At 36.6% G+C, this 26,275-nt stretch overlaps 1 protein-coding gene across 5 annotated transcripts; it reads right to left on the minus strand.

The window, feature by feature from the left end:
* Nucleotides 1-3,569: 3,569 nt before the first annotated feature.
* Nucleotides 3,570-25,765, minus strand: TRA2A (transformer 2 alpha homolog). 5 transcript variants are annotated; one of them, XM_015887658.3, is made up of 8 exons: nt 25,564-25,765; nt 17,406-17,539; nt 16,380-16,548; nt 15,446-15,634; nt 10,641-10,756; nt 8,168-8,275; nt 4,591-4,658; nt 3,570-4,407 (listed from the first exon to the last, which is right to left on the minus strand). In XM_015887658.3, exons 1-8 carry the CDS (start codon nt 25,597-25,599, stop codon nt 4,397-4,399), a joined length of 831 nt encoding a protein of 276 aa, XP_015743144.1. In that variant the 5' UTR covers nt 25,600-25,765; the 3' UTR covers nt 3,570-4,396. The 5 variants fall into 5 exon arrangements, with proteins under 5 accessions (XP_015743144.1, XP_015743143.1, XP_007425772.1 ...); XM_015887657.3 differs by having other exon boundaries at nt 8,168-8,278; XM_007425710.3 differs by having other exon boundaries at nt 16,389-16,548; nt 25,564-25,764.
* Nucleotides 25,766-26,275: the final 510 nt, after the last annotated feature.

Raw genomic sequence — 26,275 nt, forward strand, 5'->3', positions numbered from 1 at the left:
AAACATAAATAAAACTGGAATGTTTGCCAGATATTAAAATTGTGAAAAACTAGAGCAAATAAATTAATTTCTGTACCTTGGTAGAATATTTACTGAAGAAAATGGAGAAATTACAATATGCAAGTAGAAAGGCAGCACATGGCATATGTGTTTATTTATTGCAAGAAATAAATGTGTGTTGAGAGAAGTAACTATTAGAATGTGCTTCTGCACATAGCATACCATCATAAAATAACCATCTGTCTTTAATGTTCCCATCCTTGCTATACAGATTATCTTTCATTAACTCTTATTTTAGGAATTTAAGCTAACATGGCCATAAGACCAAGCCTCAGCAACCTGTGTATTTAGTCAGACTGAATTATGAAATATGTAGAATTTTATGCAAATAAATTCATGAGGTATCCTTTCTGTTAAATATGCACTTGCCATGATTTTCAATTCATCTATACATGTAATTTTCACGTGTCTCATTTGAAATATCATACACTGATATCATACCTGAGGTGCAAAAATACAAAATAGTGAAATCCTCCAAGAGAAGCTATAACAATTATATGAAGATTGCAATTCAACAGATTCTTTCAAATGATACAGAATGATGGCACTTGGGTAATACTTCAAGATAGATGGGTCCCACAATGTATTTTGGCAAAAGTGTAGCTTAGAGCATTTTTAACTTTATGGTTTAGTCTGTTGCAAGAGATTGAACACAACTTCTCTTAGAATTTTCATCCACCTTACAGGCGACAAGATTTTTGATCACTTCTGTAAATTTCAGATGAAATAGACTATGAAACAATTTACATATATTGCAAACACTTTAAGGTTCTATAGGTTCTTGTTATAACCCCTATTTCACTTTGCTAAATGTTTGGACATCCACACAGACTGGTTTGGATGGTAAGGACAAGTAAAAGGACTTAAATGAAATACAGTCAGGTCCAGAAATATTGGGACATCGACACAATTCTAACATCTTTGGCTCTATACACCACCACAATGGATTTGGAATGAAACAAACGCAATGTGCTTTACCGGCAGACTGTCAGCTTTAATTTGAGGGTATGTACATCCAACTCAGGTGAACGGTGTAGGAATTACAACAGGTTGCATATGTGCCCCCCACCTGTTAAGGGACCAAAAGTAATGGGACAATTGGCTTCTCAGCTGTTCCATGGCCAGGTGTGTGATATTCCCTCAGTACCCCAATTACAATGTGCAGATAAAAGACCCAGAGTTCATTTCAAGTGTGCTATTTGCATTTGGAATCTGTTGCTGTCAACTCTCAAGATGAGACCCAAAGAGCTGTCACTATCAGTGAAGCAAGCCATCATTAGGCTGAAGAAACAAAACAAACCCATCAGAGAGATAGCAAGAACATTAGGCGTGGCCAAAACAACTGTTTGGAACATTCTCAAAAAGAAGGAACGCACCGGTGAGCTCAGCAACACCAAAAGACCCGGGAGACAACGGAAAACAACTGTGGTGGATGACCGAAGAATTCTTTCCCTGGTGAAGAAAACACCCTTCACAACAGTTGGCCAGATCAAGAACACTCTCCAGGAGGTAGGTGTATGTGTGTCAAAGTCAACAATCAAAAGACTTCACCAGAGTGAATACAGAGGGTTCACCACAAGATGTAAACCATTGGTGAGCCTCAAAGACAGGAAGGCCAGATTAGAGTTTGCCAAACAACATCTAAAAAAGCCTTCAGAGTTCTGGAACAACATCCTATGGACAGATGAGACCAAGATCAACTTGTACCAGTGATGGGAAGAGAAGAGTATGGAGAAGGAAAGGAACTGCTCATGATCCTAAGCATACCACCTCATCAGTGAAGCATGGTGGTGGTAGTGTCATGGCGTGGGCATGTATGGCTGCCAATGGAACTGGTTCTCTTGTATTTATTGATGATGTGACTGCTGACAAAAGCAGCAGGATGAATTCTGCAGTGTTTCGGGCAATATTATCTGCTCACATTCAGCCAAATGCTGCAGAACTCATTGGACGGCGCTTCACAGTACAGATGGACAATGACCCAAAGCATACTGCAAAAGCAACCAAAGAGTTTTTGAAGGGACAGAAGTGGAATGTTATGCAATGGCCAAGTCAATCACCTGACCTGAATCCCATTGAGCATGCATTTCACTTGCTGAAGACAAAACTGAAGGGAAAATGCCCCAAGAACAAGCAGGAACTGAAGACAGTTGCAGTAGAGGCCTGGCAGAGCATCACCAGGGATGAAACCCAGCGTCTGGTGATGTCTATGCGTTCCAGACTTCAGGCTGTGATTTACTGCAACAGATTTGCAACCAAGTATTAAAAAGGGAAAGTTTGATTTATGATTATTATTCTGTCCCATTACTTTTGGTCCCTTAACAAGTGGGAGGCACATATGCAAACTGTTGTAATTCCTACACCGTTCACCTGAGTTGGATGTACATACCCTCAAATTAAAGCTGACAGTCTGCAGTTAAAACACATTGTGTTTGTTTCATTCCAAATCCATTGTGGTGGTGTATAGAGCCAAAGATGTTAGAATTGTGTCAATGTCCCAATATTTCTGGACCTGACTGTATATTGTATTGCAGGTAGCAGTTAAGGCAGAAAAGGACTACCTAATTTTGAACAGAACAGTAAAGCAAGCACTTAATTGCAAATGAAATGGAATCTTTTCAGCAAATAAAATTCAAAAAAATTAAAGCAGAAATCTTGTGGGGTGCCTACTGTTATGATTGTAACATTTTTTACCTTCCTTGGTCATCTGAATATCACTTTAGAAGTTATACTGGTAAAACATGGGTTGTATTAGTATTTAAATTAAGCTTCTGAGCTATATATGTTTGTGAAAGAAAGGTAAATGGTACACTTTGTTCCTATATATTTGTACAATAGCAGATACTACAAGTTCTGGATGTTTTTGTTTTTCATTCCTTTAGTATGGGTGCTTTTGGAATTAAATGTTAGACCGCAGTCAAGCAAAACTACTGAATTCTGTGGAGTCCTTGGTGCTCTCTGAGTTTGGTTGTTTGTTTGCAGACATTTCATTACCTAAGTAACATTATGAGTGCTGATAAATATGAGGCTAACTCCATATTTATATACAATAGCTTGCCCTGCCAGTGTTGGTGGGGGTGTGGTTTTCTCCTTGGTAGTTTCTTGATTAGGGTATTGTTTTCTGCTTGTCTGTCTGTTAATCCCTCCTTATCTGGATGTTGGCTACTGGAAAGGATGTGTTCTGGTCTTTTTGTTCCCTTTTTAGCTTTTTTATTCTGTCTTTTGAATGGTGTGTAAATGTAATCAAAGAACTACCAAGGAAAAAACGAGGCTCCCAGCAACACTGGCAGGGTAAGTTACTGTAATAAATAGGGAGCAAACCCCACACTCACCAGCACTGATGATGGTTACCTAGCTGGATCTTTCCTTGGAATGTAGAGTTAAATGATAGACACAAGGATTTTGCCTTCAGCATATCAACATGTCTAATTCCTTGTTGTGTTGTTACTTTGCATTACTTTACCCATTCCTAGCTCCAAATCCAAGAACTCTAACAAATACTGAACAGCTGTATTTGTACAATTTACATTTATTTTGAGAAGTCAAGTAATAAGAATTTCAGATCATACTACTAAATAGAACCTGCTTCATCTTAATTTCTGTATCATACAGATTTGTGTGATCAGATCAAGTATTTCTTATATTTAGTCAGTTAGGCTTGCCCTCATTATGGGGTAGTAAAAGGAGGAGGAATTCTTTGCAGCTCAGCTTGGAATTTAAATCAAATTTCAATTTACTCTGATTAGTACTGAGATTATTTTATCAAGCACCACTAAACAGACTGTGTAGGGTACAAGATTTTTCTTTCCCTCCAAGGGGTAGTCCTTCCAAGCCAATATTGTTTTAATTATTAAACTGAAGATACAGGAAAATTCTGGTTTAAGATTGCATATCAAATTGTGCTATAACTGAACAAACAGGACAACACTTTTTTTTGAAACCAGAATGATGAGAGGCTATTAAAATAGTAGCTTTCTACTGAAAATACAACATGCAAGCATTAACACATACCAGTTCTTTCTCCATTCCCATGAGGTTCAACAAAAATCCACTTGTTTAAAAAATGAACAAAAGCATGAATTACAAAATGTTTTACCACTCTGGGATTCCCATTAATTTTTGTTTAAAGATATTTAAGTACATAAAACTACAACAATTACACCTGGAATATTACAGTAAGAAGAGATGAAAATGGGTATTTCAAAAGAAAATACATCTAAATGAACCAGGGATATTTTAACTGGGTATAGGATAACTGTAGGGGACCTACAGGAAAAGCTAGGATTGGAACATGCTGTTTAAAAATGCTATTTGCTCTGTAACTGGCTTCTCTTCTTCAGTAACGCCCTGAAAGAAAAAAAAAATAATGTAACTATAAATTCATACTTCCACATCAGCTTCTACATTAAGTTAGTTCTCCCTCCTTCCAGCATAGTGCATTGCATTGACATTCCCTATGTTACTCTTAAAATGTCTCACTATTCTATGAGTATGCTTATTTTTCTGTACAGTTAATATAGTTATGCTTACTTGGGCTGTAGGAACGAGATCTTGATCTTGATCTGTAACGACTGTAGTATGGTGAAGGTGATCGCCTCCTTTGAAGAAAATGCAAAATATTTCTGTTGACAGTGGGTCATTCCCATGATCATATAATTTAACAGTTCACAGATATATTCATTAATGAGGACTGAAGATATTCATTAACAGACCAATTATAGGGCTTACAATGTGGAAGAACAGAGTTGTGTTGTATACACGCATACATATATAGGTAGTCCACACTTACTGTCTGCCTCATTTGGTGACTGTTCAAATGCAGTATCCCCACGATCACATGACTGCAATTCGGGCACGTCGCAACTGGCATGCATTTATGACAGCTGCAGTGTCCCGTGATCACCATTTGAGACCTTCACAGCCAGCTTCCAAAAAGCAAGGTCAACTGGGAAGCTGGCAGGAAATCAGAGTCACAAGATGTTGCTTAACAATCTGCAGTGATTCGCTTAACAACCACAGTGGAACTGATGTTTTAAGTCTGGTGCAGTCACGTGATGATTTCACTTAACAACCATGTCGCTTAGGGACAGTTGCTGATCACAACTACAATCGGTAGCGAGGACTAACTGCATGGGTTTGTGTAACAACACTCTACACATATTATCTGTTTAGTGCAAATGCATATTCTATTTTTAGATAACATCCCAAGGTGTAGGTTATCATGGCAACATATTTTTGTGCAAAAGTTGAGTTCCAAATTGGCCTATTTGCCATCCAAGCACTCTCTAGGACATTTTCCTCCCAAACCAATTTTCTTCCATTTCTATTTTATTATTACTTATTTCTCATATTGTATACCTTTCCTCTGATTTTAGAGTGATGCAGTTAAATGGATGGAAGAATATTATAATAAACTAGTATTAACTATTTTTGTAAGGCTCCAATTAAGACTTTACATTGAATCATAATTCAATAATCCACTCCTACGATCCTGGTTTTTCTTTTCCTTTTTAAATATCAGGCAGAATCAGGGGTGTGGCACTCACAGAAATTTGTGTGGGAAAAAAACCCTGCTTCTTTTGCCTCTTTCATTGGAAATAAACAAGGTCACTTTACTCTGATAGTGTCTGATAAATCTATTTTTTCTTCAAAAAATGTACTTGCAGTGATATAAGACTTCTCTCTTATTTTTTGTTAGAAATAATGAACTGACTATGCTTGACCGGCTGATTATTTTCTAACAAGGAACAAAGAACAGAAAGTGGAAAAGAAAAATTACATGTTGTTACCAGTTTGGATTTTAAAAATGATAATAAAGGAAAATAGGTTTACATATCTGTTGGGTACAAAGTAAGATGACTTCCCATTTCCCCCAACCCAAATTTCGAAATTTCATTCATTCTCCTGTGACTTCACCCTCATGAAATATTCAGCACAATATTCATTTTTATGCTGCCTGTTTTTCTCCCTAGCTATTTTATTTGACTGCTTTTATTGTGGTATACTGAGTATTTTAAAAATATTCAATATACCATACTAAAAGCAGCTAAATAAAATGGCTAAAACATTGATTTGTGACGATCTGCTTATAATACAAATAGAAAACCAGGTTATAAATAAAGTAACTTAGTTTTCCAGATGCTGCAAAACACTTTCTGGTAATGTCCTGGAAGAGGTAGGCTTGAACATTTTTGGCGTATTTTTCACACTTTTTGAGGAAAATTTGTGGGGTTTTGCTTATGCAGGCCATACACTTCTATTCCTCACTTTAACTCTGTAGTGCTAACAATTGAGCATTTGTCTCCCAAATTTAGTAGCCCACTTTCAGGGTGGTCTGGTGTCCACAAATGGGAAGCTGGGGGGCACATGTGGCTCATGGATTGCCTATCCCTGCTATAAATACCCTAAATAAATCAACTAAGCAAAACATAAGTAGTTGTGTGAAGACACCACTGAAGACAAACATCTTAAGCCTATAAAATATAGTCGTGCTTAAAAGTTTGTGAACCCCTTTGAATTTTCAGTATTTCTGCATAAAGATGACCTAAAAGGTGATATTCTCTATACAAGTCCTGAAGTCAGATAAAGCCAATTAAAGAAATGAGTCAAAAACATTATGCTTGTTCATTTATTTATTGAGAAAAATGATCCAAAGCTACATATTTGTGTGTGGTGGCAAAGGCATATGAACTTCCAGGATTATCAGTTCATTTGAAGGGGAAATTGGAGTCAGATGGGATGATAATCAGATGTGAGTGTGGGAGGGCCTGCCTTATTTAAAGAACAGAATTCAGTTATTCATTATCAAAGTCTGATCTTCCCAACACAGGTATGTGGAAGTGTGTCATAGCTCGAACAAGAGATTTCTGAGGACCTCCGAAAAAGAGTTGTTGATGCTCATCAGGCTGGAAAAGATTACAAAACTATTTCCAAAGAGTTTGGACTCTACCAATCCACTGTCAGGCAGATCGTGTACAAATGGAAGCAATTCAACACCATTGTTACTCTCCCCAGGTAAGTCAATTAACCAAGAGCAAGGCATGTAATACTCCCGGAAGTCTCAAAGAACTCCAGGGTAACATCTAAGGAATTAAAGGCAAATGTCAGTGTTCATGAGACCACCATCGGGAGAAAACTGAACAACAATGGCATGCATGGCAGGTTTGCAAGGAGAAAGCCACTACTTTCCAAAAAGAACACTACTGCCTGTTGAGAGTTTGTCAAAGACAGTGTGGATAAACCCAAAGCCTATTGGAAGAATGTTCTGTGGACGAATGAGACCAAAATAGAATTGTTTGGCTTGAAAGAAAAGTGTTGTGTTTGGCAAAAGGCAAACACTGCATTCCAGCATAAGAACCTTATCCCATCTGTGAAACATGGTGTGTTTTGGGCCTGCTTTGCTGCTGCTGGACCAGGATGGCTTGCCATTGTTGATGGAACTATGAATTCTGAATTGCACTAGCAAATTCTACAGGAAAATGTCAGGGTATCTGTCCGTGAACTGAAGCTCAAGAGAAAGTGGGTCATGCAGCAAGACAACAAATGAAAACATACAAGTCATACAACCAAAGAATGGTTAAAGCAGAAGAAAGCTAATGTTTTGGAATGGCCAAGTCAAAGTTCTGACCTTAATCCTACAGAAATGTTGTGGAAGGAACTGAAGCAGGCAGTTCATGTGAGGAAGCCCACCAACAAGCATGAGCTGAAACTGTTCTTTAAGGAGGAATGGGCTAAAATTCCTCCAAGCCTATCTGCAGGACTGATCCACAATTATCAGAAACATTTAGTTGCAGTTATTGCTGCCCAAGGGAAGCACACCAATTACTGAAAGCAAAGGTTCACATACCATGCACAAATATGTAGCTTAGGATCATTTTCTGCATTAAATCAATGAACAGGTATATTTTTAACTCATTTATTTAATTGGGTTTTTTTTAATCTAGTTTTAGGACTTGTGTGCAGAACAGTTCATGTCTTAGGTTATATTTATGCAGAAATATTGAACATTCAAAAGGATTCACAAATTTTTAAGCACCTCTGTGTGTATCAGAATGTATTGCTTATATTAAAGTTCTCCACAACTTCCACATCTAATTTGAATATTTACCTGTAGCGATAATCATATTCTTCATATCTGTCATATCCTCTGTCATATCCCCTGTCGTAATAGGAGTCACGGCGTCGGCCAGTTCCTCCACCGCCACCTCCACCTCCACTGCTTTTATAAGAAAGAGACCAGACAAGTTATGCAGAGAGCTATACATTTTAAGATTTTGTCTCAAGGATCAAGACAATACATATTCTATATTACATAGTCTCCCAATGAAGGAACCAATGAGATTGACAAGTGACTTAACTTCAGCAGCTATTCAAACTGGCATTAGATACACCAAAACCATTCGCAAAATGTGCTCCTGAGTCTTGTTCTGAGCTCAGGAAAAAATAAATGAATATGGTTCAGGAAGATCATTGAAAAGCTTCCTTTTCTAGCAACCTTTCAACTCCAGCTGACTGGTACATGGTAATTCCTCTCTATGTATACATTTCTACAGTGTTTCTAATTGACTGTTATTCTATGCAAGTAGCCCTCACTTAACGACCGTTCGTTTAATGATTGTTCGAAGTTATGACAGCTCAGAAAGGGCACTTTACATCCCCTAAAGGACTTCTGGCTGTTGGAAAACATCATGCCACACCCCCCACGGTCACGTGGCCACCTTTTGGGTGCTTGGCAACTGGCTCGCATTTATGACTGGTTGCCAAGCGCCCCGTGATCATCATTTGCAATCTTCTCTGCTGCATTCCCCAGAAAGTCAATGCAGGGAAGGTTGCAAATGGAGGGGATGGAGGGAAACTTCTCAGCAGTGTGCAGGAATGGAGCTCACATCTTCAGGATTTGAGCTCCATTCCTGCACACCGCTGAGAAGTTTTGTCAGGCCCAGCCTAAGAATGGTGAAACAGTCCAGTTAAGTTCTTTATTTGCTTACACCATATAGACAGAATCTCGCCAGACTAAATCTATACTACTGCAACTAGATGACACACCTTGGGAGATTCTAGGGAGTGGCTATCCTGAACCTCTTATGGTTCCCACTCTCCCCCTGCAGACTGTGTTGTCTTTTGTCTCCTTTCCCTTCCTGGAATCCACCCCCTCCTTCCTGATAGCCTTGCTCTCTGTTGTTATCCACCACAGGTTTCCCCTCCCCTCTCAGCAGTGTGCAGAAATGGAGCTCAAATCTTCAGGAGCTGAGTTTCCTCTCCCTCTCAGCGGTGTGCAGGAACGGAGCTCAAATCCTGAAGATCTTGAACACCATTCCTCCAGCCCCACAAAGGATTTCCCCTCTGCCCACGGAAGGGAGGGCAAACCGTTTGGTTGGCTTTAGGAATGTTTGAGAGTGAAAGGGCTGCTGCTGGGAGAATTTCAGCTCCTGTCCAGCAGGCAGCTCTTTCGCTCTCAAAAAGCTGTCTGCCGGGAGGATTTCCGCACGGAGCGGCTTAATGCCCTGGGAGATTGCTTAACGACTGTAACCGGGAGTGCCTGGATTGTAGTCGTTGAGCGAAGCAGTCATGTGGTGTCTTGCTTAACTCAATGATCTAGATTCCAGTCCCAGTTGTGGTTGTTAGGTGAGGACTACCTGTAGTTCGTAGAACTTGATTCATTTCATTTATTCTGTTGTACACCACCCAGAGTTATAACTCTTGGGCCAGTTAACAAATACAGTAATCAAGTAACTAAGCAAATAAATACTAGTTGATACTACAGCAGACATATACACTATCTCTGCAGCCCTTGGTTGGATGTAGTGAAGAGAGGAGAGCATTTTTCTGGCAGGTTGGCAAGTACAAAACTCTGCACTGTGCGCTTTACTTTTCAACTCCAGGATACTATATACAGAAACTATGGTACTTTGTTAAACTTGGCAGGCAGGTTACATGTGCACTGTACATGTGCATTAAGCAAGCTCAAATCAATTGTTAGGAAACTATATTTTTGCTGTTACATTGTTCATGGCCTGTCCGGAAGTGAAAGCTTCTTAACTGGAGTAGGTTCTGAGGCTATTTGTAAAGGAAGGCTCCAAAAGTGTACAGAACTCTTGCTTCCATTAATTGTTATGGTAATTTTAAAAGCATTTATTTATTCTTCAGGAAGTACTCAGCACAGAGTACAATTATACCTACTTCTGGAGACCTAGGACCAAAACATAAAAAGGAACACTGGGCTTATTTTGAGTTCCATTGGTTCCCTATAGCAGAATAATGGAACTATTTGGAATTATGTTGTATCAGAACACAATCCTTTTGAAACATTCTGATGGAATACTCTAATGAGGTAGGTTGTTCTGAGCTTGGAATAAAGTAAGTCTGTGTGTCTGTTTACTCCTATTCATTGGGCTCTGAGGTCACACTTAAAATATCAGTCCATGAATATATTTGTAGAAAGAATATCCTGAAATAAAGCCGTCATTAGACTAGAACATGTTTAAAGGAACTGAACGCTTCACTTAAATTCCCATGGCAAATGGATTTCTCATAATAATAGGGCTAAGACAATCTTGAAATAAAAAGAATAAATATCTTACTGAGTTGGCCTGCCCATATAGATACCAGGGGTGGGTGTGTGTGCTCTTTTTGTGATAGAGTAATCCACCCGGATTCTTCTACCATCCAGCTCCATTCCATTTGCATGTTCCATTGCCTACAAGGAAGATAAAAAGTCTTTCTCTTATAATGAGAAATTAATGTTTATTCACAATACACAAAATTAGCACACCTGTAGTTATTAATCTTCTACTAATTAAAGCAGGCTTTTTCTCTCTAAAGGAAAACTTAAAACAACTTCAATTTCCTGGGGCACTAAGGTTACTTAAACATGAGCCTTTTTAAACCAACGCAGGAAGATGCTAATGCATCCCTGACACTTTGTTTCTAAGCAAGGCAAAAAAGATAAATAGGCAGCTATTTTCTCTGAAATAAAGCAAATTCTTTTATGATTAACTTCAGAGCCACAAGAGGAAGGGATGATCAGGGGCATGTAGCAATGTGGCTTCTCGCAGAGTCAGCTACCATTTCGTGATTTCCCTGTCTACTTCCATTTCATTTACAGGGATTTATTCTAGAACTGAGTATAATTGAAACTTCAGTTACAGTCAGTTCTTCTAGAATAAATCCCTGTTATTTTATCTATATAAACTTTATTAAAATTCTACACATAAAATGAACATAAAAAACCCAATATATAAACATACAAAAACACAAACCTACAAGTACAAAACTAAATATCTAATAAACCCCCCCCAATAATCCACTTCCACCCTTTACTTTCCTCATGGATCCATTAACCATATCTTATTTTTTTTATAGAACAGATCCCTGTTTATGTGACTTTCTAACTACTATCTTCTCTACTCAGTCATTACATGAAACATGCTCAATTGTGGTGGCTATGTAAAAAAAAAACAAAAAACCCTCAAAAGTGCTAGAAAGAAATACATCAAAATATTCAAAAAATCCTAAAAATAAAATTTGAACTTAATCCACATATATTTTTATTGGGTATAATCCTAGAAAACATAAATGAAAAATATCACAATTTACTAAGATATACACTGACAGCTCCAAGGACAAATTTGGCACAGCACTGGAAAAGAGAAACTTCACTTACAATATCAGATTAGGAGACTAAAAATGGACAACATGCAGCAATGGCAAAATTGACACTATATATACATAACAGAAGTCTAACCAAATTTAAACAAAAATGGCTCCCATATATATTACACATTATGTAGTAAGGCAAATTTAGACATTTGTTATGGAAGGAGAGAATGTATCCCTAGAGAGTTTTCCCATATTGCTTCGTTTTATTCTAGGTCTATTATGACTATAATATGTAAACTTTTTTTCCCTTTTACTATTTTAACTATTAAAATATCTTTTACAAAACATGCTCAATTAACATTTCACGAGACTGATTCTACATCAGGTACCATTTCTTACAGAATCACGGATGTTGAAACTTGCGGTTACCGTTGCTTTGTATCAAGTCACTAAATTACTTTTCAAAATATTCTTAATCATGCAAACTAATGTTAACTGTTTAGCTTAAGAACCAAGTAACATGTTTACACTTAAAAATTGATAACTTTCATTAATGAGGAAAATGCCTGGTTGCTATCAAATATTTTCTGTTAGAAAAATATCTAATGCTATTCCATAGAGAATTACTGCTTCTATGATAGAACACTCAGAATGTTTACTCAGAATGTCCTTGCATAAGACAGAATTGCCCAGTTGCGCATTGATAACAATTATGCATTCAACTCAAATCTGTTTTAGTGGATTATTATTTAATTTAGAGTATATTTTTAAGAGGGAAAATAGAGAATTTAGGGGTTAAATTGATATGCAGAAAAAGCTAATTCTGCATTATTTATAGCTTGAAACAAAATGACAGGAAAACTGAACACTTAATGTACTTTAAAATCACATTAACTGTAGACTACATTGCCACCTAGTGATTCTTTTTATTTCACAGAAATATTATTTTTGCCTTTTTATTATGTTGTTACATGTCTTAGTACATTGTGTTGTTTCAATACATTGATGTTTGTATAATATGCTTAAAGTTATTAACATTCTATTATTTAGATAGCTTAGAATACTAAGAATAGAAAAGAGGAAAAAAAATCTATCAACGTTAATTACAATTTAGGGTATCAATATTACAAACATAAAATTATTTGGCTTTTTCATCCAAAGTTGCATATATACTGGTTTCTCTTCAGATCATATAAATCTTTCGCCTTTCACAGAAATATTATTAAGTGTAATTAGAGTAAAAATATTTTTAAAAAACACACATATTACCAGAATCCGAATCCTGAAAATAATGTACCATAGACTCTCCACTATCTAGATTTATAGTGATATCTGAAAACCTGACTTTGCAGAATAGCAAAAAACATAAAAACCACCTGAAACCTGGATTTGATACCAACATAATTCTTAGCTCTAGGGATTTAATACACACTCTATAATATCAATGGAAAGATTAAGCAGAATATTAAAGTCTCAGGAATCATCAAACTGTTTCAAACGAATGACTCAATAACTGAATCTTTTAAAATTTCACCTAACAGATGAACAAATAATGTCTTATCAATTCAGAAGTTTACCATACCCCTCCTTTCTCAAGCACTTAGTTTCAAAAGCTGTCCAACTGGCTTTAATTAGATTTTAACTATAGTTTTTATATAGATATATAGATTTTAATTATATTTAAGAGAGAATTTTTTGGGCAAGAGGGCAAAGAACATATATTCACACAATTTCTTCCTAATCTTCCAAAAGATCTTAGCAATAATAAACATAAAAGTAAAGTCTTCTTCTAGTTAAGCTCAGTTCCTGGTGTCTTCATTAAGATATCTATGTTGGCTTCTTCACAACATTATAAAAAGGAATGTTATTATTTGTTTCTTTTTTAAGCTTCCCCATCTAACCTATAGCTCTAGGTTTTTTTGTAATTTCCCATGCAAATGCTAACCAGGCCAAAGACTGCTTTAGCCTTTTGAGATCAACAAAGGTTAGCTGGATGCTGCTACCTAGCTAGATTAACAATTATATATTTGGTTTAAAATGAAGTTGCTGAAACAGATTTATATGAGTTAACACATTGTATTAACGATTGCATTTTACTTTTTTAAAAAAATATGACATACAGACCAAGTTCACACATACCACTAAACTATGCACACTTACAAATAACAAGGTTTACCACTGCACTAAAATAAAACTATACCAGCTGTAATATGGTTTTGTGCAAAATGTAGATTTGGTTCTGATATTATCTGTACCACATTCAGTACTTCCCAACACCCTTGTAACTTTCTCTAATACTCTTTCGTTATGAACAATTAGTAAAATCATGGTTTAGATATACATTATTTTGCCATAGGTTCATATGACTTCAATCATTTATTCAAAACAAACAACATTTCTTCTGAGCAAATATTCAGCAGTCAGAATTCTTCTTTTGTGGTCTCCGAATCACTTTTTCTGTACTTTTTTGTCTCATTCTCAGCAATCCATTCATGCCATCTAGCAGAATTATTTTTCTTCATTATTACATTCACTGAAAGTATTCCAACAGAACAGAATAATGTAACTCAGGGTTGTTTGTTTGCAGATGTTTCATTACCCAACTAGATAACATCATCAGTTTGAGTGTCGGTTTGCTCCCTGTTTATATACATTAGTTTGCCCTGCCACTTTTTGGAAATGTTCGGAACAGTTTTGGAAGAAAACTGGCAGGGCAAGCTACTGTATATAAACAGGGAGCAAACCCCACACTAACTCACACTGATGTTATCTAGTTGGGTAATGAAATGTCTACAAACAACCAAGCTCAGAGAGCATCAAGGATTCCACAAAGTATTACACAGAAATAAAGTATTTTCCCCAGTACTGTACTCATATCTAGTTCTCCCATTAGCAATAACCTATGAATACATACCTACAACATCAATAACACCTATTCATACTTTCAGGCATACATATTAGCCCTTTTACTCACAACTAAGCCTACATCTTTACTTCCCTGCATATATTCATCAATTCCTCTCACAGAATCAGACCTTCATTCAGCTCTATTGCATCCTTCCCCTTTCTCTTAATTTCAGATATACAATCTATTTTTCTCTCATTTAATTCATGCTCATAATTTACCATTCTTTCACATGCCATGGTTGTCACCATAACAGATCCAGAGATATTGAACTGTGTTGCACATCATAGTTCTGATCATTCAAGACTTTTCAGTAACACTTTTACAATAGAGAAGATGCAAACAAAGTTACCAGCCTTACTTGTTCCTGTGCTACATTCCTTGCTAATAACAAGCACTGGTCAATACTGGCATATTTTGGACAGAATGTCAGAAGCAAAACCAAAGCCCAGTTTTACCCCAAGCATGCTCATGCTATGATATGCAAGGTAGCATCTCTAAACTAGAGACTACCTGGCAAACAAATGTATGGTTGCCCACATCCCATCATCTAGAAAGTATATGGAGCATACTGACCACATCAAGGATGCATTCTTTGCTCTTCAGAATAGTTATTAGCTTTAATTGGATAAAACAATGAAATCTGATATATGAGGCTGTATTTTCAATAAACTATAATCAATTTTAACCATATATTTAAGATCCTATGTAAGCTAAACTATAGTTAAAGTCATCAAAAGCCATTTATTTCATTCAATACAGAGTTATGTAAAATTATATATATGATTACAGAAGTTAAACATTTACATTTATCAAGTAGTTTCAGTGTCAACAAGCACCTTTGCAAAAAATCTAACATATTCAGAAAAAAAAATGCTTTACCTCTTTAGAATCATCTATTCTTTCAAAGTAAACAAAAGCAAATCCTCTTGATCGCCCAGTCCGTTGATCATACACCACATTGACTCCACTCAATGGTCCATAACGGGAAAAGACTTCACGAAGATCCCTCTCAGTAGTATATAAGCTGAGGCCAAACACTCCAAGGCATGTATTAGGATCCGGATTAGCCTAAAATGTACCAAATTAAACTATTAAATATCTTAGTATTGGTAACTGCTTTACTTCATTAATACCTACCCTCTTACCCCAGGAACAGAGACAGCAAACTAATTCATGAAGCTGCATATTTTGAGCAGCATATAAAGGGAATAGAAGTATGCTTTGTTTAATCCATCACTGTATCAAATTTCTTCAAGGTGAGTGTTTCATTAAAATTATTAGAGAGGCACAAGGAAAGGAATCTACTGTGACCTGTATCAAACTGCCTCACTTCATCAGAGTTCCAATTTTAAACAAGATACAATGTAGTTTAAATTATGCTATCTAAATATCTCCTCACAAGGAAAGGCTTTAAACTTTTATTTTGCATGGCCAACCCAACTCTCTAAAGAAATATTAGTATAATTGTTAAGAAATTATTGAATGTTATTAGGTATAAATTTCCCAGCAGAAACTTTAGAAGTAAGCTGCTTTGGTTCCTTAACTCCTTCCACCAAACTACCACTTCTCTCCACCCCCCGCCCCCCATCCCACATCTTATTGCAAACAAGAAGAATAAGGAACAAGTTTAGCTAGCAAAACACACATTTACTTTTTGGGGAACTTCTTATATTGCTGGTAGCTAGAATGAATGCCACTAGGCCTAGAAAGTAGAAAATGTCAAGGCTTCTCATTTTTTCTTGACTACAGAATCTCTGTTATAGCCAACCAACTTAAATTAATGAAAAGGATCATAATTTTCCTACAAGCTTACACTACATACTCTGCTGCCAGTGTGCCTTCTTCGATTAGACATTGGAGAGTGGCTGCGGCTCCTTCGACGCCGATATTCTGGGGTATATGATCTACTTCGTGATCGCCGCCTGTGAGAATGGGATCTAGAGCGAGTGTATCGCCTATGAGAATGTCTTCTGGATCTAGACCTTTAAATGGTAAAAATATAGTTCCATATAAGAACTGCAATAGATCAAAATTAATATTAAAAGTTATTAATAACTTTTAAGAGTTTAAAAAACTGAAAAGAAAGGCATTTATGTATCAACAGGTCAAAATTTAGGACATGAAGTCCATTGTCTTTCAAAACTTACAGGCAACCTTTTTCAGGGTAAGATCTGTACCTTGACTGACATGCTGGAATTGCATATGGAGGAAAAACCCCCAAAGAAATTCTAGCCCTCACTTACCCTAAAATAGATTTGTTCTTTTTTTTTAAAGGCAAGGAAATGAAATATTACTACAGGTCTTAACATTCTAAATTGGAGCAGTAAACTGCAGAAAGACTCCCTAACCTACATGACTGCTGCTACCCCATTCTAGGAGGTGGAAAATGAGACGAAATTCGTGTATTTTTATTTGGAACACAATCTGTCATGGGGACCTTTGAACTTCTGTTCAAATAAAGTCTTTTTTCTATTCTTATAGGAACATTTTTGTATTTTTCATAACTACATGTAGCAGATGAAATTAAATTAGGGCTTACATCTATTTCTACATTTGCATGTGCATGCTTGCATATTGTTAAAGCACATTACCACAACTGCATGGTAACATGCATAGTACAACTATTCAGATGGGCTTCAAAAATGTCAAAATGTTCTCCAATCTTTTTATTTTTGCCATTATATGATTACCTATGAAGTTTCTGGACAACATTTTTCAAGCCCTGACAATTAAAAATCTTATTTCTATAATGTCTAAATTTTCCACTGAAAGGTCCAATGAACAAGCATACAAGTAAAGTTTAATACATTCAAGTTTTTAACAGATAACATACACATACCTGGATTTTGATCTTGATCGAGAGTGTGATTCAGAATGTTTAGAAGCTCTTGATGGGCTACGAGATCCTGACCTGCTCTCAGATTTTACACGAGCAGGACTCCCAGCTGGAGATTTTGACTGGGAGCGTGACTCCTAACAAAAGAAGCAGTATTACAAATGGTATTGGTTGCACAAATGCCTACCTTCTTATGTTAAAAGTAACTATATTTTATTGATTGTGCCTGAAAAATAAATGGTTAGGCAATACCCTCCAGGACAAGATTCTCTTTAACCCACTGTTAACATTGTGCGATTTCCTCAAATAATTCCCTACTTGAACCAGATGACCAATGCTCTATTAACTAAGTAATCATGCAAATTCATCTACAACTTGATCATACAGACACTGGAACATAAACCATACATTTACTTAACCTAGGACCCATTCATTCTTCCAGATTCTTTTAATTCTACTTCACTCTTGCTTTCTACTTTTCTTCATTCTTCATTGAGTTTTTCATTTTTCATACTTCGTGTATTCTTCCCCAATTCAAACAATTCATTATAGCCTTAAAAATATTCAAGTGCTTCTATCTGACCAATCTTCTGTTCAATTTTTTCCCCCATTCAATTTTAATTTTCTGATCTTTAACACTTTTCATTAGCCTTCTTTTATCTTGATTTATCTTCCACATTCTTGGAAAAAACTCTTCCATTTCTTCACGAACATTAACCTTAATGGAAAAAGAACATTTAGTATATTTAAGCATGTGGGGATTATAAAACCCTGCTGGAGTTTCAGAATTTTATCTACTAAAATGGAATAGCCAGCAGGTTGAAATGCAAATAACTAATTTATAAAAGCAATTAAAAAAAATCTTGTAACTGATATAATCATATAGGCTCTAATAATGAGTCCACTGATTCCCTTGCAGCATTTCCCAAATATTCTACACCTATTCTGCTCCCTAACTTCAGTAACTTTTCAAGTCTGTAATATATCTATATCTATATATCTACACATACACACAGACACACACACTTAAGTATTACACTTGCTTGAAGTTTAAAAAATGAAGTAGACTTATAGGCAAAGATTCAAAGACCTACAATGGCATATCCAAGAACACAAACAATAAAGTGTTTTGACTCCTACTTTTTTAAACAGCAGGATCTCATGTTTTACTACAAACTCAGTTTCAAAATACATACTAAGTATCATAAGTGATGGTTGTTCAAGTCCCAAATCTGTACTGAAAATGCAAATTTGATTTACTTCTTTGGATCCTGGCCATAGATGCTACCTCAGATTTATAGATCCCATGATTCATGTCTATCACTAAGTGTAATTATTTTATTCAAAAATTACAAAATATTTGTATAATAAAGAAATAAAGCTAAACTATCTGTTCAATAATAGAAGTTAAATACAGTTTAATGGTGCTGCTAATGGGTTAACTATCCAACTAGGATGTCTATTTTGTACTCCATCAGAAGAAATATATCAGGCAAGGTAATATAGAAAGAGCAAGTGTACTAGAGTATCTAAATGAGGTGATTATTTGTTCTCTCAAACTAAGGAACCAATCAGGAATTACTCTCAAATTTATTTAACTCAAAAGCGGACCTCAATAAACCTGATTTTCCTTTGGGAATTAAAAATGTTCATTTTATTAACTAATTTCTGACCCATTTCCCAACATTTTAAAAATATTAAATAAAGTTGCAAATATCTCAAACAATATTTTGCACTGCTTTAGGTAAGGATCTGCAAATGCTTGGTGGCTTTTGTAAAATTCAAGTTTTAACTATTTCTTTACCATACTTTCCCACAATGAAGTTAAATATCATGTAATTCAGAACCACTTCTGAAAGTAAAGACTTGTAATGTGGGAAGAATGGGTAGGAAGAAATATAACAATGGAAAATGCACAAGATCAAAGATAATGCTAGACAACCTACTGAAAGGAATTACTCTTTTTTGACAAAGAGCTTCTGATCCAAGCTGCCCAACTAGAAGGCTTCTACAACTACATACAACAGGAATGAAATAAATCGTGGAGTGTCACATTAATTTAGCAACTCACAATTCTACAATGTGTCTGTGTAACAAATGAAATCACCTCCTATAATGACTAACAAATAATTTAGATTTACTAGACTGATATGTCAAACAATTTCAAGAAATATTTCTACATTTATATCTAAATAGCAAACTGCCTGAAAAACAGAATATATTTCTGTTTATTCATTCAACTGGACTTTATTCACAGAGATTATTTACATTCTTACATGACTGAAGTTTTATGGACTGCAGTTTAGTAACACTGATGAAGCCATAAATGGCAACATTTTACTACCAGGCCTTCAATTGTTAATTTTAACATTAATTTTTAAAATATCTATTTTTTGCACTATATTTTGATTCTCATTGATAGTGCAGAGTACTTGAATAGAAAAGTAGGATATAAATCAAATAAGTAATATACAGTATTGTAATTCTGGTCTATGCTATAGAACATTCAAATGTTCAGATTTCTATAATGTATATAGGGTTTAAAATTGGGACCATTTCAATCCAATAGTATATTTTATTTTGTCTGCTATTCTATATGTTTAGATTAGATATCACACAGAAGTCAACTACAGATTTTAAATATTAGGTATATTTATTATTTTGCTTATAAAAAACCGAGGCATGGATATTTCTGTAGTTGCAATCTTATATCAATCTGAAAGAACGCACCACTAAATCTAGAAGGCATAAGAATGTGTTAATATCTGTTCTCTAAACATCGTATGTTGTACATGAAGCAGAAAACAAGATTCAATTAATATCACATATTTTTTAATCCCTTTCCAAATGCCTTTTTTTCTCCTGAAGCTCCCAGGAAAAGTTTTTATAATAGCTTCTAATGTCTACATAATGAGCCATTCTACATGAGCCATGATATTTGTTGTTGATTAATTCATGAACATTCAACCATTGTTGTTAAGATTTGAATAAGACAGGAAAATTTTTGACAACTGCATGTTACAGAAATAGCCAAATTAAGATACTATGAACTCTAATAAGAATAGTACAGTATGCTCAGTAACTATTAATGAAAAAGAATAATGATTTATCAGATCCTGAAATCTTTCAGGACTGCAAATAAGACTGCCTACACTGTATTTAAAACCCATAAAAATGGGAATGTGCTTTATTATTTATTTTAACAAATTTCAAATTCAGCAAACCAAAGTGATTATTAAGCCTATAGATAAAATAGCCAGAATAGTTTTAAAAAGTAACATTATTCTTGTGCATTCAGAATGGTCTTAGACACAATACTCGTAGCATATGCCTTTGAAATAAATGAAGTATCACTGATACACATATGACTCTTTTTCAGTTATTTCCTGTATTCTCTCCTATTCTAAAAATGTGAACATAGATGTGGCCAATAAAGTTGGTGCACATGTATATTTTTAATTTGGAAAGACTTTTATGTGAAAGATCCAGTAACCATGTAACTTTAAACGAACATCCCTGGATTAAAACCACACTATTTCTGAATGCATGGGTCAGAACACAACTTTAAAAAGATTTAAGTGGGAATAGCATCAAAGCAATACAGCTTACTTGTCTATGTTTTCCAAAGTTGTATTAAAATAGGCATTTATATTAAACATGCATGATGTAGATTTAAACTTACACAACGTAGGCTTAAAAATACTTTTCTAACTTTGTTCCATAGTCTTTCTTCAGTGTTCATAGTGAGCCTTGGATATGGAAAGTAATATTAAAGGAAACCCTTCCTATGAAAATAGATCTTGCCAATTTAGCTCCAAAAATGTGATTTTAAAATAGGGTCTCTTTTTGGCAACTGACCAGTATTTTCAGAAGAATTGAAAGGAAATTCATAAGCTGGGTAGCACTGCTGAATGCTGCAACACAGCATAGGTAACATCAAACATTCAAACCAGGATAAAGTCTCCTTTCAGTCAAGCTTGATTCCAGGTGACCTTATGAACATATCCAGGGTAGGGACAGAGGCAATAATATGTGATTTCCTATGGACTCTTTCTGGATTTTTTTCAATTTCCAGATCTGTACAACCTTGGGATTTCTCAGGTTGGCCCCTATCCTTGTAAACTTTGAGATTAATCAAGGTCAACATCAAAAGCATATTAACATTAGAAGGCAGCCCCTATTATATGAATAGTCCTTGCTTTTAAACCACCAAGTATTGAACATCTAAATATTTGCAGTTTTTCAAACTTTACACAGCAATTTACTTTAACCTTTTCCCCAAATGTTTCCAAAGTTGCCAAGATTTAATGGAAATACCTGTATGCAATATGTACAGTAAAATACATCTGAATATTCAATCCTTGAAATTCTTGTCAAGGTACTACAGGTAGTCCCCAGTTTAAGAACAAGTTCCATTCCCAAGATCTGTCCTTAAGTTGAATTTATATGTAAGCCGGAACAGTATTATTGAATAATACTGTATAAATAGTATTGTGTAATAAACTTGAACCATTGTGCGTTTAACTCGAATCATTGGGTATTTAACTCGAATTTTGCCTCAGTAGTCTCAACTATGGGTCATCTGTAATCTGGGCATTCTTAACCCGGGGACTACCTGTATTGTTTTTTCTGCCTGAGGAAGAATTCCATGAGTATTTCTTGGGGGCCACAGAAGTCTTGTGCAGCACATTCAGAAGCCCACTCCAAAAGTGGGTGGGGTAGAATCCATTTTCTCAGAAGAGTTGGGAATTTAAGAAGTGAAAATGTCTTAAGCCTTTGCAAAGCTTAAGGCAATCAAATTTGGTTTTCAACCCCTCAAAACTTAAAAAGGGCCATTTCTAACAATCTATTCTTGGGGACTGTTAAGGTCACAAAAAAGGATATTGATACACCCCATGCAGTTCCAGGACTGCATTTTTTGCACCTCTTCAATAGAAAAAACTGAAATGATGTATACAAAAATCACAAATATTGAAGAATGTTCATCAGTATATTTATCAAATAAGACAATTTCTATAGGGAGACTACAAAATTTAGATTTATTTTATTTATTTATTTAGTAGACATGTCCCCGCCCATCTCCCCACAATGGGGGACTCTGAGCGGTTTACATCAAATTAAAACCATAAATACATAATTAAAAGTTATAAAAAGAACCACAGAGATAGAAAAAAGATAAAAAATCCAAGAGGCCGATGGAGGCCACACCAGGCCACTAAGGGGCTAGCCAACCTCATTTCTGACAACCTCCCTCCCCGCCCCAGGCCAGATGGCAGAGCCAAGTCTTCAAATCCCTCCGAAAGGCCGGGAGTGAGGGGGCCTGTCTCATCTCTGGGGGCAAGATGTTCCAAAGGGTGGGGGGTACAGCAGAGAAGGCCCGCCTTCTGGACCCCGCTAATCGGAGTTCCTATGCCGAGGGGGTCTGGAGCATGCCCTCTCTGTGAGATCGGGTGGGACGGGTTGACATTGTGGGGGCGAGGCAGTCCCTCAGGTAGCCTGGCCCCATGCCATGTAGGGCTTTAAAGGTAGCAAACTGGTACCCAATGCAGCTCATGGGTTGCCACATTTATCATAGGGACTATGTTAACTTCTCAAAAGTGCAGTGAGTGACTCAGTATTTCTCCAGACTCTTGAAGCTTAAGAGATAGGTGTGAATCACTCAACTTTATGGGGATCCTTCCTCTGGTCTAAACCTAAGGGGAAGGGTAGTTACTTTGATCACTCAAAAGCCAGATTGCCAGATGAACTTCAGGAAACCCAGATCAGCTGGTCTTCTGCAGCTTCCTTTTCTTCTAGGAAAATTGCAGGGGTTATAAAATACTTACATAACTAATGGATAGAGGGAAGGTAGAATTTCCAAGCTATTTAACTTTTTGTTATGAAAGCCTGTCAATTTTTTTATTCCATTAGCAATTCAATAACAGTACAAAACCTGAATCCCAAAGCATCAAAACTTAAAAAATACAATTTATGCAGCTCAGGCTAGGTGGCCTCAAACATTCTGTATCTACTTCTATTACAGGAGCTGGTTTTTCTATTCTGAGAAAAGCAAATTAGTGCAGATACTGATATACTGAAATCTCACAGTAAATTTTAAAAAATCTCACAGATCCATTCTTATCTCTCCCACTTGTCTCTATATAAACAGATTCTATTCACTTTGCCCCTGCTGTATGTTAGCTTCCACCAACAAAACTGAACAATCTACTTGAATGTTCCAGTAATACTAAGCTATTTCCCCATATCACACTTGACTGAGCTCAAAAACAGTTAATATTAAAAATATTTATAATCATGTAAGAAATTCAACTAAATGAAAATGCAAAAAGGACTTTCAATCTATCTCCCCCACCCAAAATGCATCACATGAACACAAGGACACACTGTTTTCTAATCTCACTCAGGTCATTTCTGAGTCCTGGGATAACTATAGTGAAAGCTGTGGTCCAAGCTACTACGTTGCTAATCCTGAATCTTATAAATATGGGTATTATGAAGATATAAAATACAGTCTTTATATTGTTCCTAGGCCACTGGACTTTAAAGGCAAGTATATGTACCCTGAACTAGGCCAAGAAATTCAGAGGTGGCTAATGCAGAAGACTCATCTTCCTAAGAGAAGTGCACCTCAGCAAAAAACAAAAAGCACCCTACTCCAATAACATAAGGAACTACTTATGAAGAAACAAAGCAGGATGCAACTGCACCCAGATCTTAATCTAGTGATACTGGGCAATTTATTCCTTCACACAGTCTACAATACAGCATACGCTTCTATCTTGCCTGGTTTCAGATTGTTTCATTTCTTTCACTTCTTCACAACTTCCAGATACTGCTTCAATACTAAGAAGGTATTCTTGAACTTTTACATAGGAAATCCAACTATAACCTCAATATATTGAAAGCCCTTATCTTCACAGCCTCACATTTGGTCTGGCTGTTTTTCAAGATTTAACATATGAGTGAGAATAATAAGCTTTATGAAACATCATTACTAAGGGCAACTGATTATTAATTATAAATAATTAATCTTGAAATAAGATGTTCTAGCCAAGGATAAGATTTCCACTGTAATCACACACTTCTATCAGTACTTTTGAGAAAAATAATTACAAAATACATCTTTTTAAAAATGATTTTTCCCAATTCATATGGTAGGAGGGGGATGAAATTATCTCCACTTAAGTTTGTTCACACTGTAATAAAAATAGAACACGCACACACACACACAGATAATAAAGCTAAACCTAAAAAAACTGTAACTCTTCTCAGACAGCATATTTAAAAACACACTGCTATACTTTCTATAGAAAATTTAAAAATTCCTTTTAACAATTAAATAATGACCTGAGAAGTTATTTAAGATAGTGCAAAAATAGAATTGGCATAGTGGCAAGTAGCTTCTAATTAACTCTTTTCACCATTACTACCCACAATGATGCAGACAATATCCACTATTACCATACCTTAATACCTTATGGTAACAAAAAGTTGACTCTGTCTTCCGGTGTAAAACTAATAAATCACGCTGGAAGCTTAACGGCATTTTTACCTGAAAAAACCCTGTCGCCATTTTCGTCATATTATTATTAGAAATGGGCCTCAACTCTCTCCCAGGTCAAGACGACTTTATCGCCGGCCCACCCGATTTCCATGACTGTGTAGGGTCCCTTCCCACCAGCCCAGCATACTTTCTATTTGGATTTGTTGTGGGGGGAATGTTATTTATTAAAGTGAAAAAGAGGGCTTAAGGCAAAATGAAAGAACCCCGAAATGGGAAAAAACTAGGAACTGGGCAAACGGTTAAAAAAAGCGAGGGGGCGCTAGAACTCAAACCCAGTACTGTAAAGGGGTGAGGGAAGGCGCCAAAAGAGGAGTTGGGATCACGGTTTGTAAGTCCGAGGATCCTGGTCCGGAAGGAGGAAAGCAGGGCCAAGTCGAAACAGCCAACGAGAGCGCGGTCCCTGCGGGCGGGATGCAGCGTAGCCCCACCTCAGATGAAGGAACCATTTTGGCAAGGAACAACGAAGTCTCTCGGGATGACTCCGCCCCGCTCAGCGCCCGACTCGGAGGCTCGTTTTTCCTCTTCGCCCACTTCTTGCCCTCAGGGCCAGGCCAGGCCTCCGACACCTCGGCCCGGACAGAACCGCTCACTACTCACCCTCCCCTCGAAGTTATTCTCCTCCACGTCGCTCATGCTGGCGCGTGTCTAAGGCGGCAGGTGGCCAAACAAGCGGGAATCCAAGGGAGGAGCGCCGAGCCCCGACTTTCTCCTGCCACTGCCTCCAATTACCTAACTTGTCTGCTGTGGCGGCGGCAACGCAAAATGGCGCCTTAGTCACTAAGGTCTGCGCCCGACACTGAGGGAAGGGGCGGGACTTCTCGGTGCCACGCCCAGATAAGCCACAATGTGGGCGTTGACGCCACAAGGAACAACAGAGCAAGCAGGGCGAGTGGCGCAGGCGCAGTTCACTAGGTCTAGCCTTCAGCGCGTGCTGGATTTCTCCAGGCATTCATAACGGGGTTTGCAATTGTGTAATAATTTTTGTTTTTGTTTTTGTTTTTGTTTTTGTTTTGTGGTCTTGTTCTTCTGGACTTCCACCTGAAATTTGCATTGAGATGTCGGTATATGTAACTTCAGTCTGTGTAGACATAATTAAAAATAAATCCTTCTGTATTCAGTCGGCTTTATTCTAATGTAGGCTTGTATACTCTTGTAATCAAAATTGCCTGCAGCTGTCTTTCCAACTGTTCTGTCTGTAGAAATGGAATAAGTAGACATATCTTTACCTCTGAAATCCTAGAAATAAATTGGCTGAGTTCACACAGTATCTGAGCCATGGTGTGCTTAATCATGGTTTTCTGAATAAACC

Source organism: Python bivittatus, unplaced genomic scaffold, assembly GCF_059951505.1.
Source record: "Python bivittatus isolate LINGU-HERP-01145 unplaced genomic scaffold, Pbiv_v1 ctg000610_np1212, whole genome shotgun sequence".
NCBI lineage: Eukaryota > Metazoa > Chordata > Lepidosauria > Squamata > Pythonidae > Python > Python bivittatus.

Coding starts and splice junctions, on each gene's coding strand:
- TRA2A (XM_015887657.3), bottom strand. CDS start 25,599: ATGAGCGACGTGGAGGAGAATAACTTCGAGGGGAGG. Junction 16,549..17,405: donor CGATCAAGATCAAAATCCAG/GTATGTGTATGT, acceptor TACCATTTAAAG/GTCTAGATCCAGAAGACATT. Junction 10,757..15,445: donor GAATAGATGATTCTAAAGAG/GTAAAGCATTTT, acceptor TCTTCCTTGTAG/GCAATGGAACATGCAAATGG.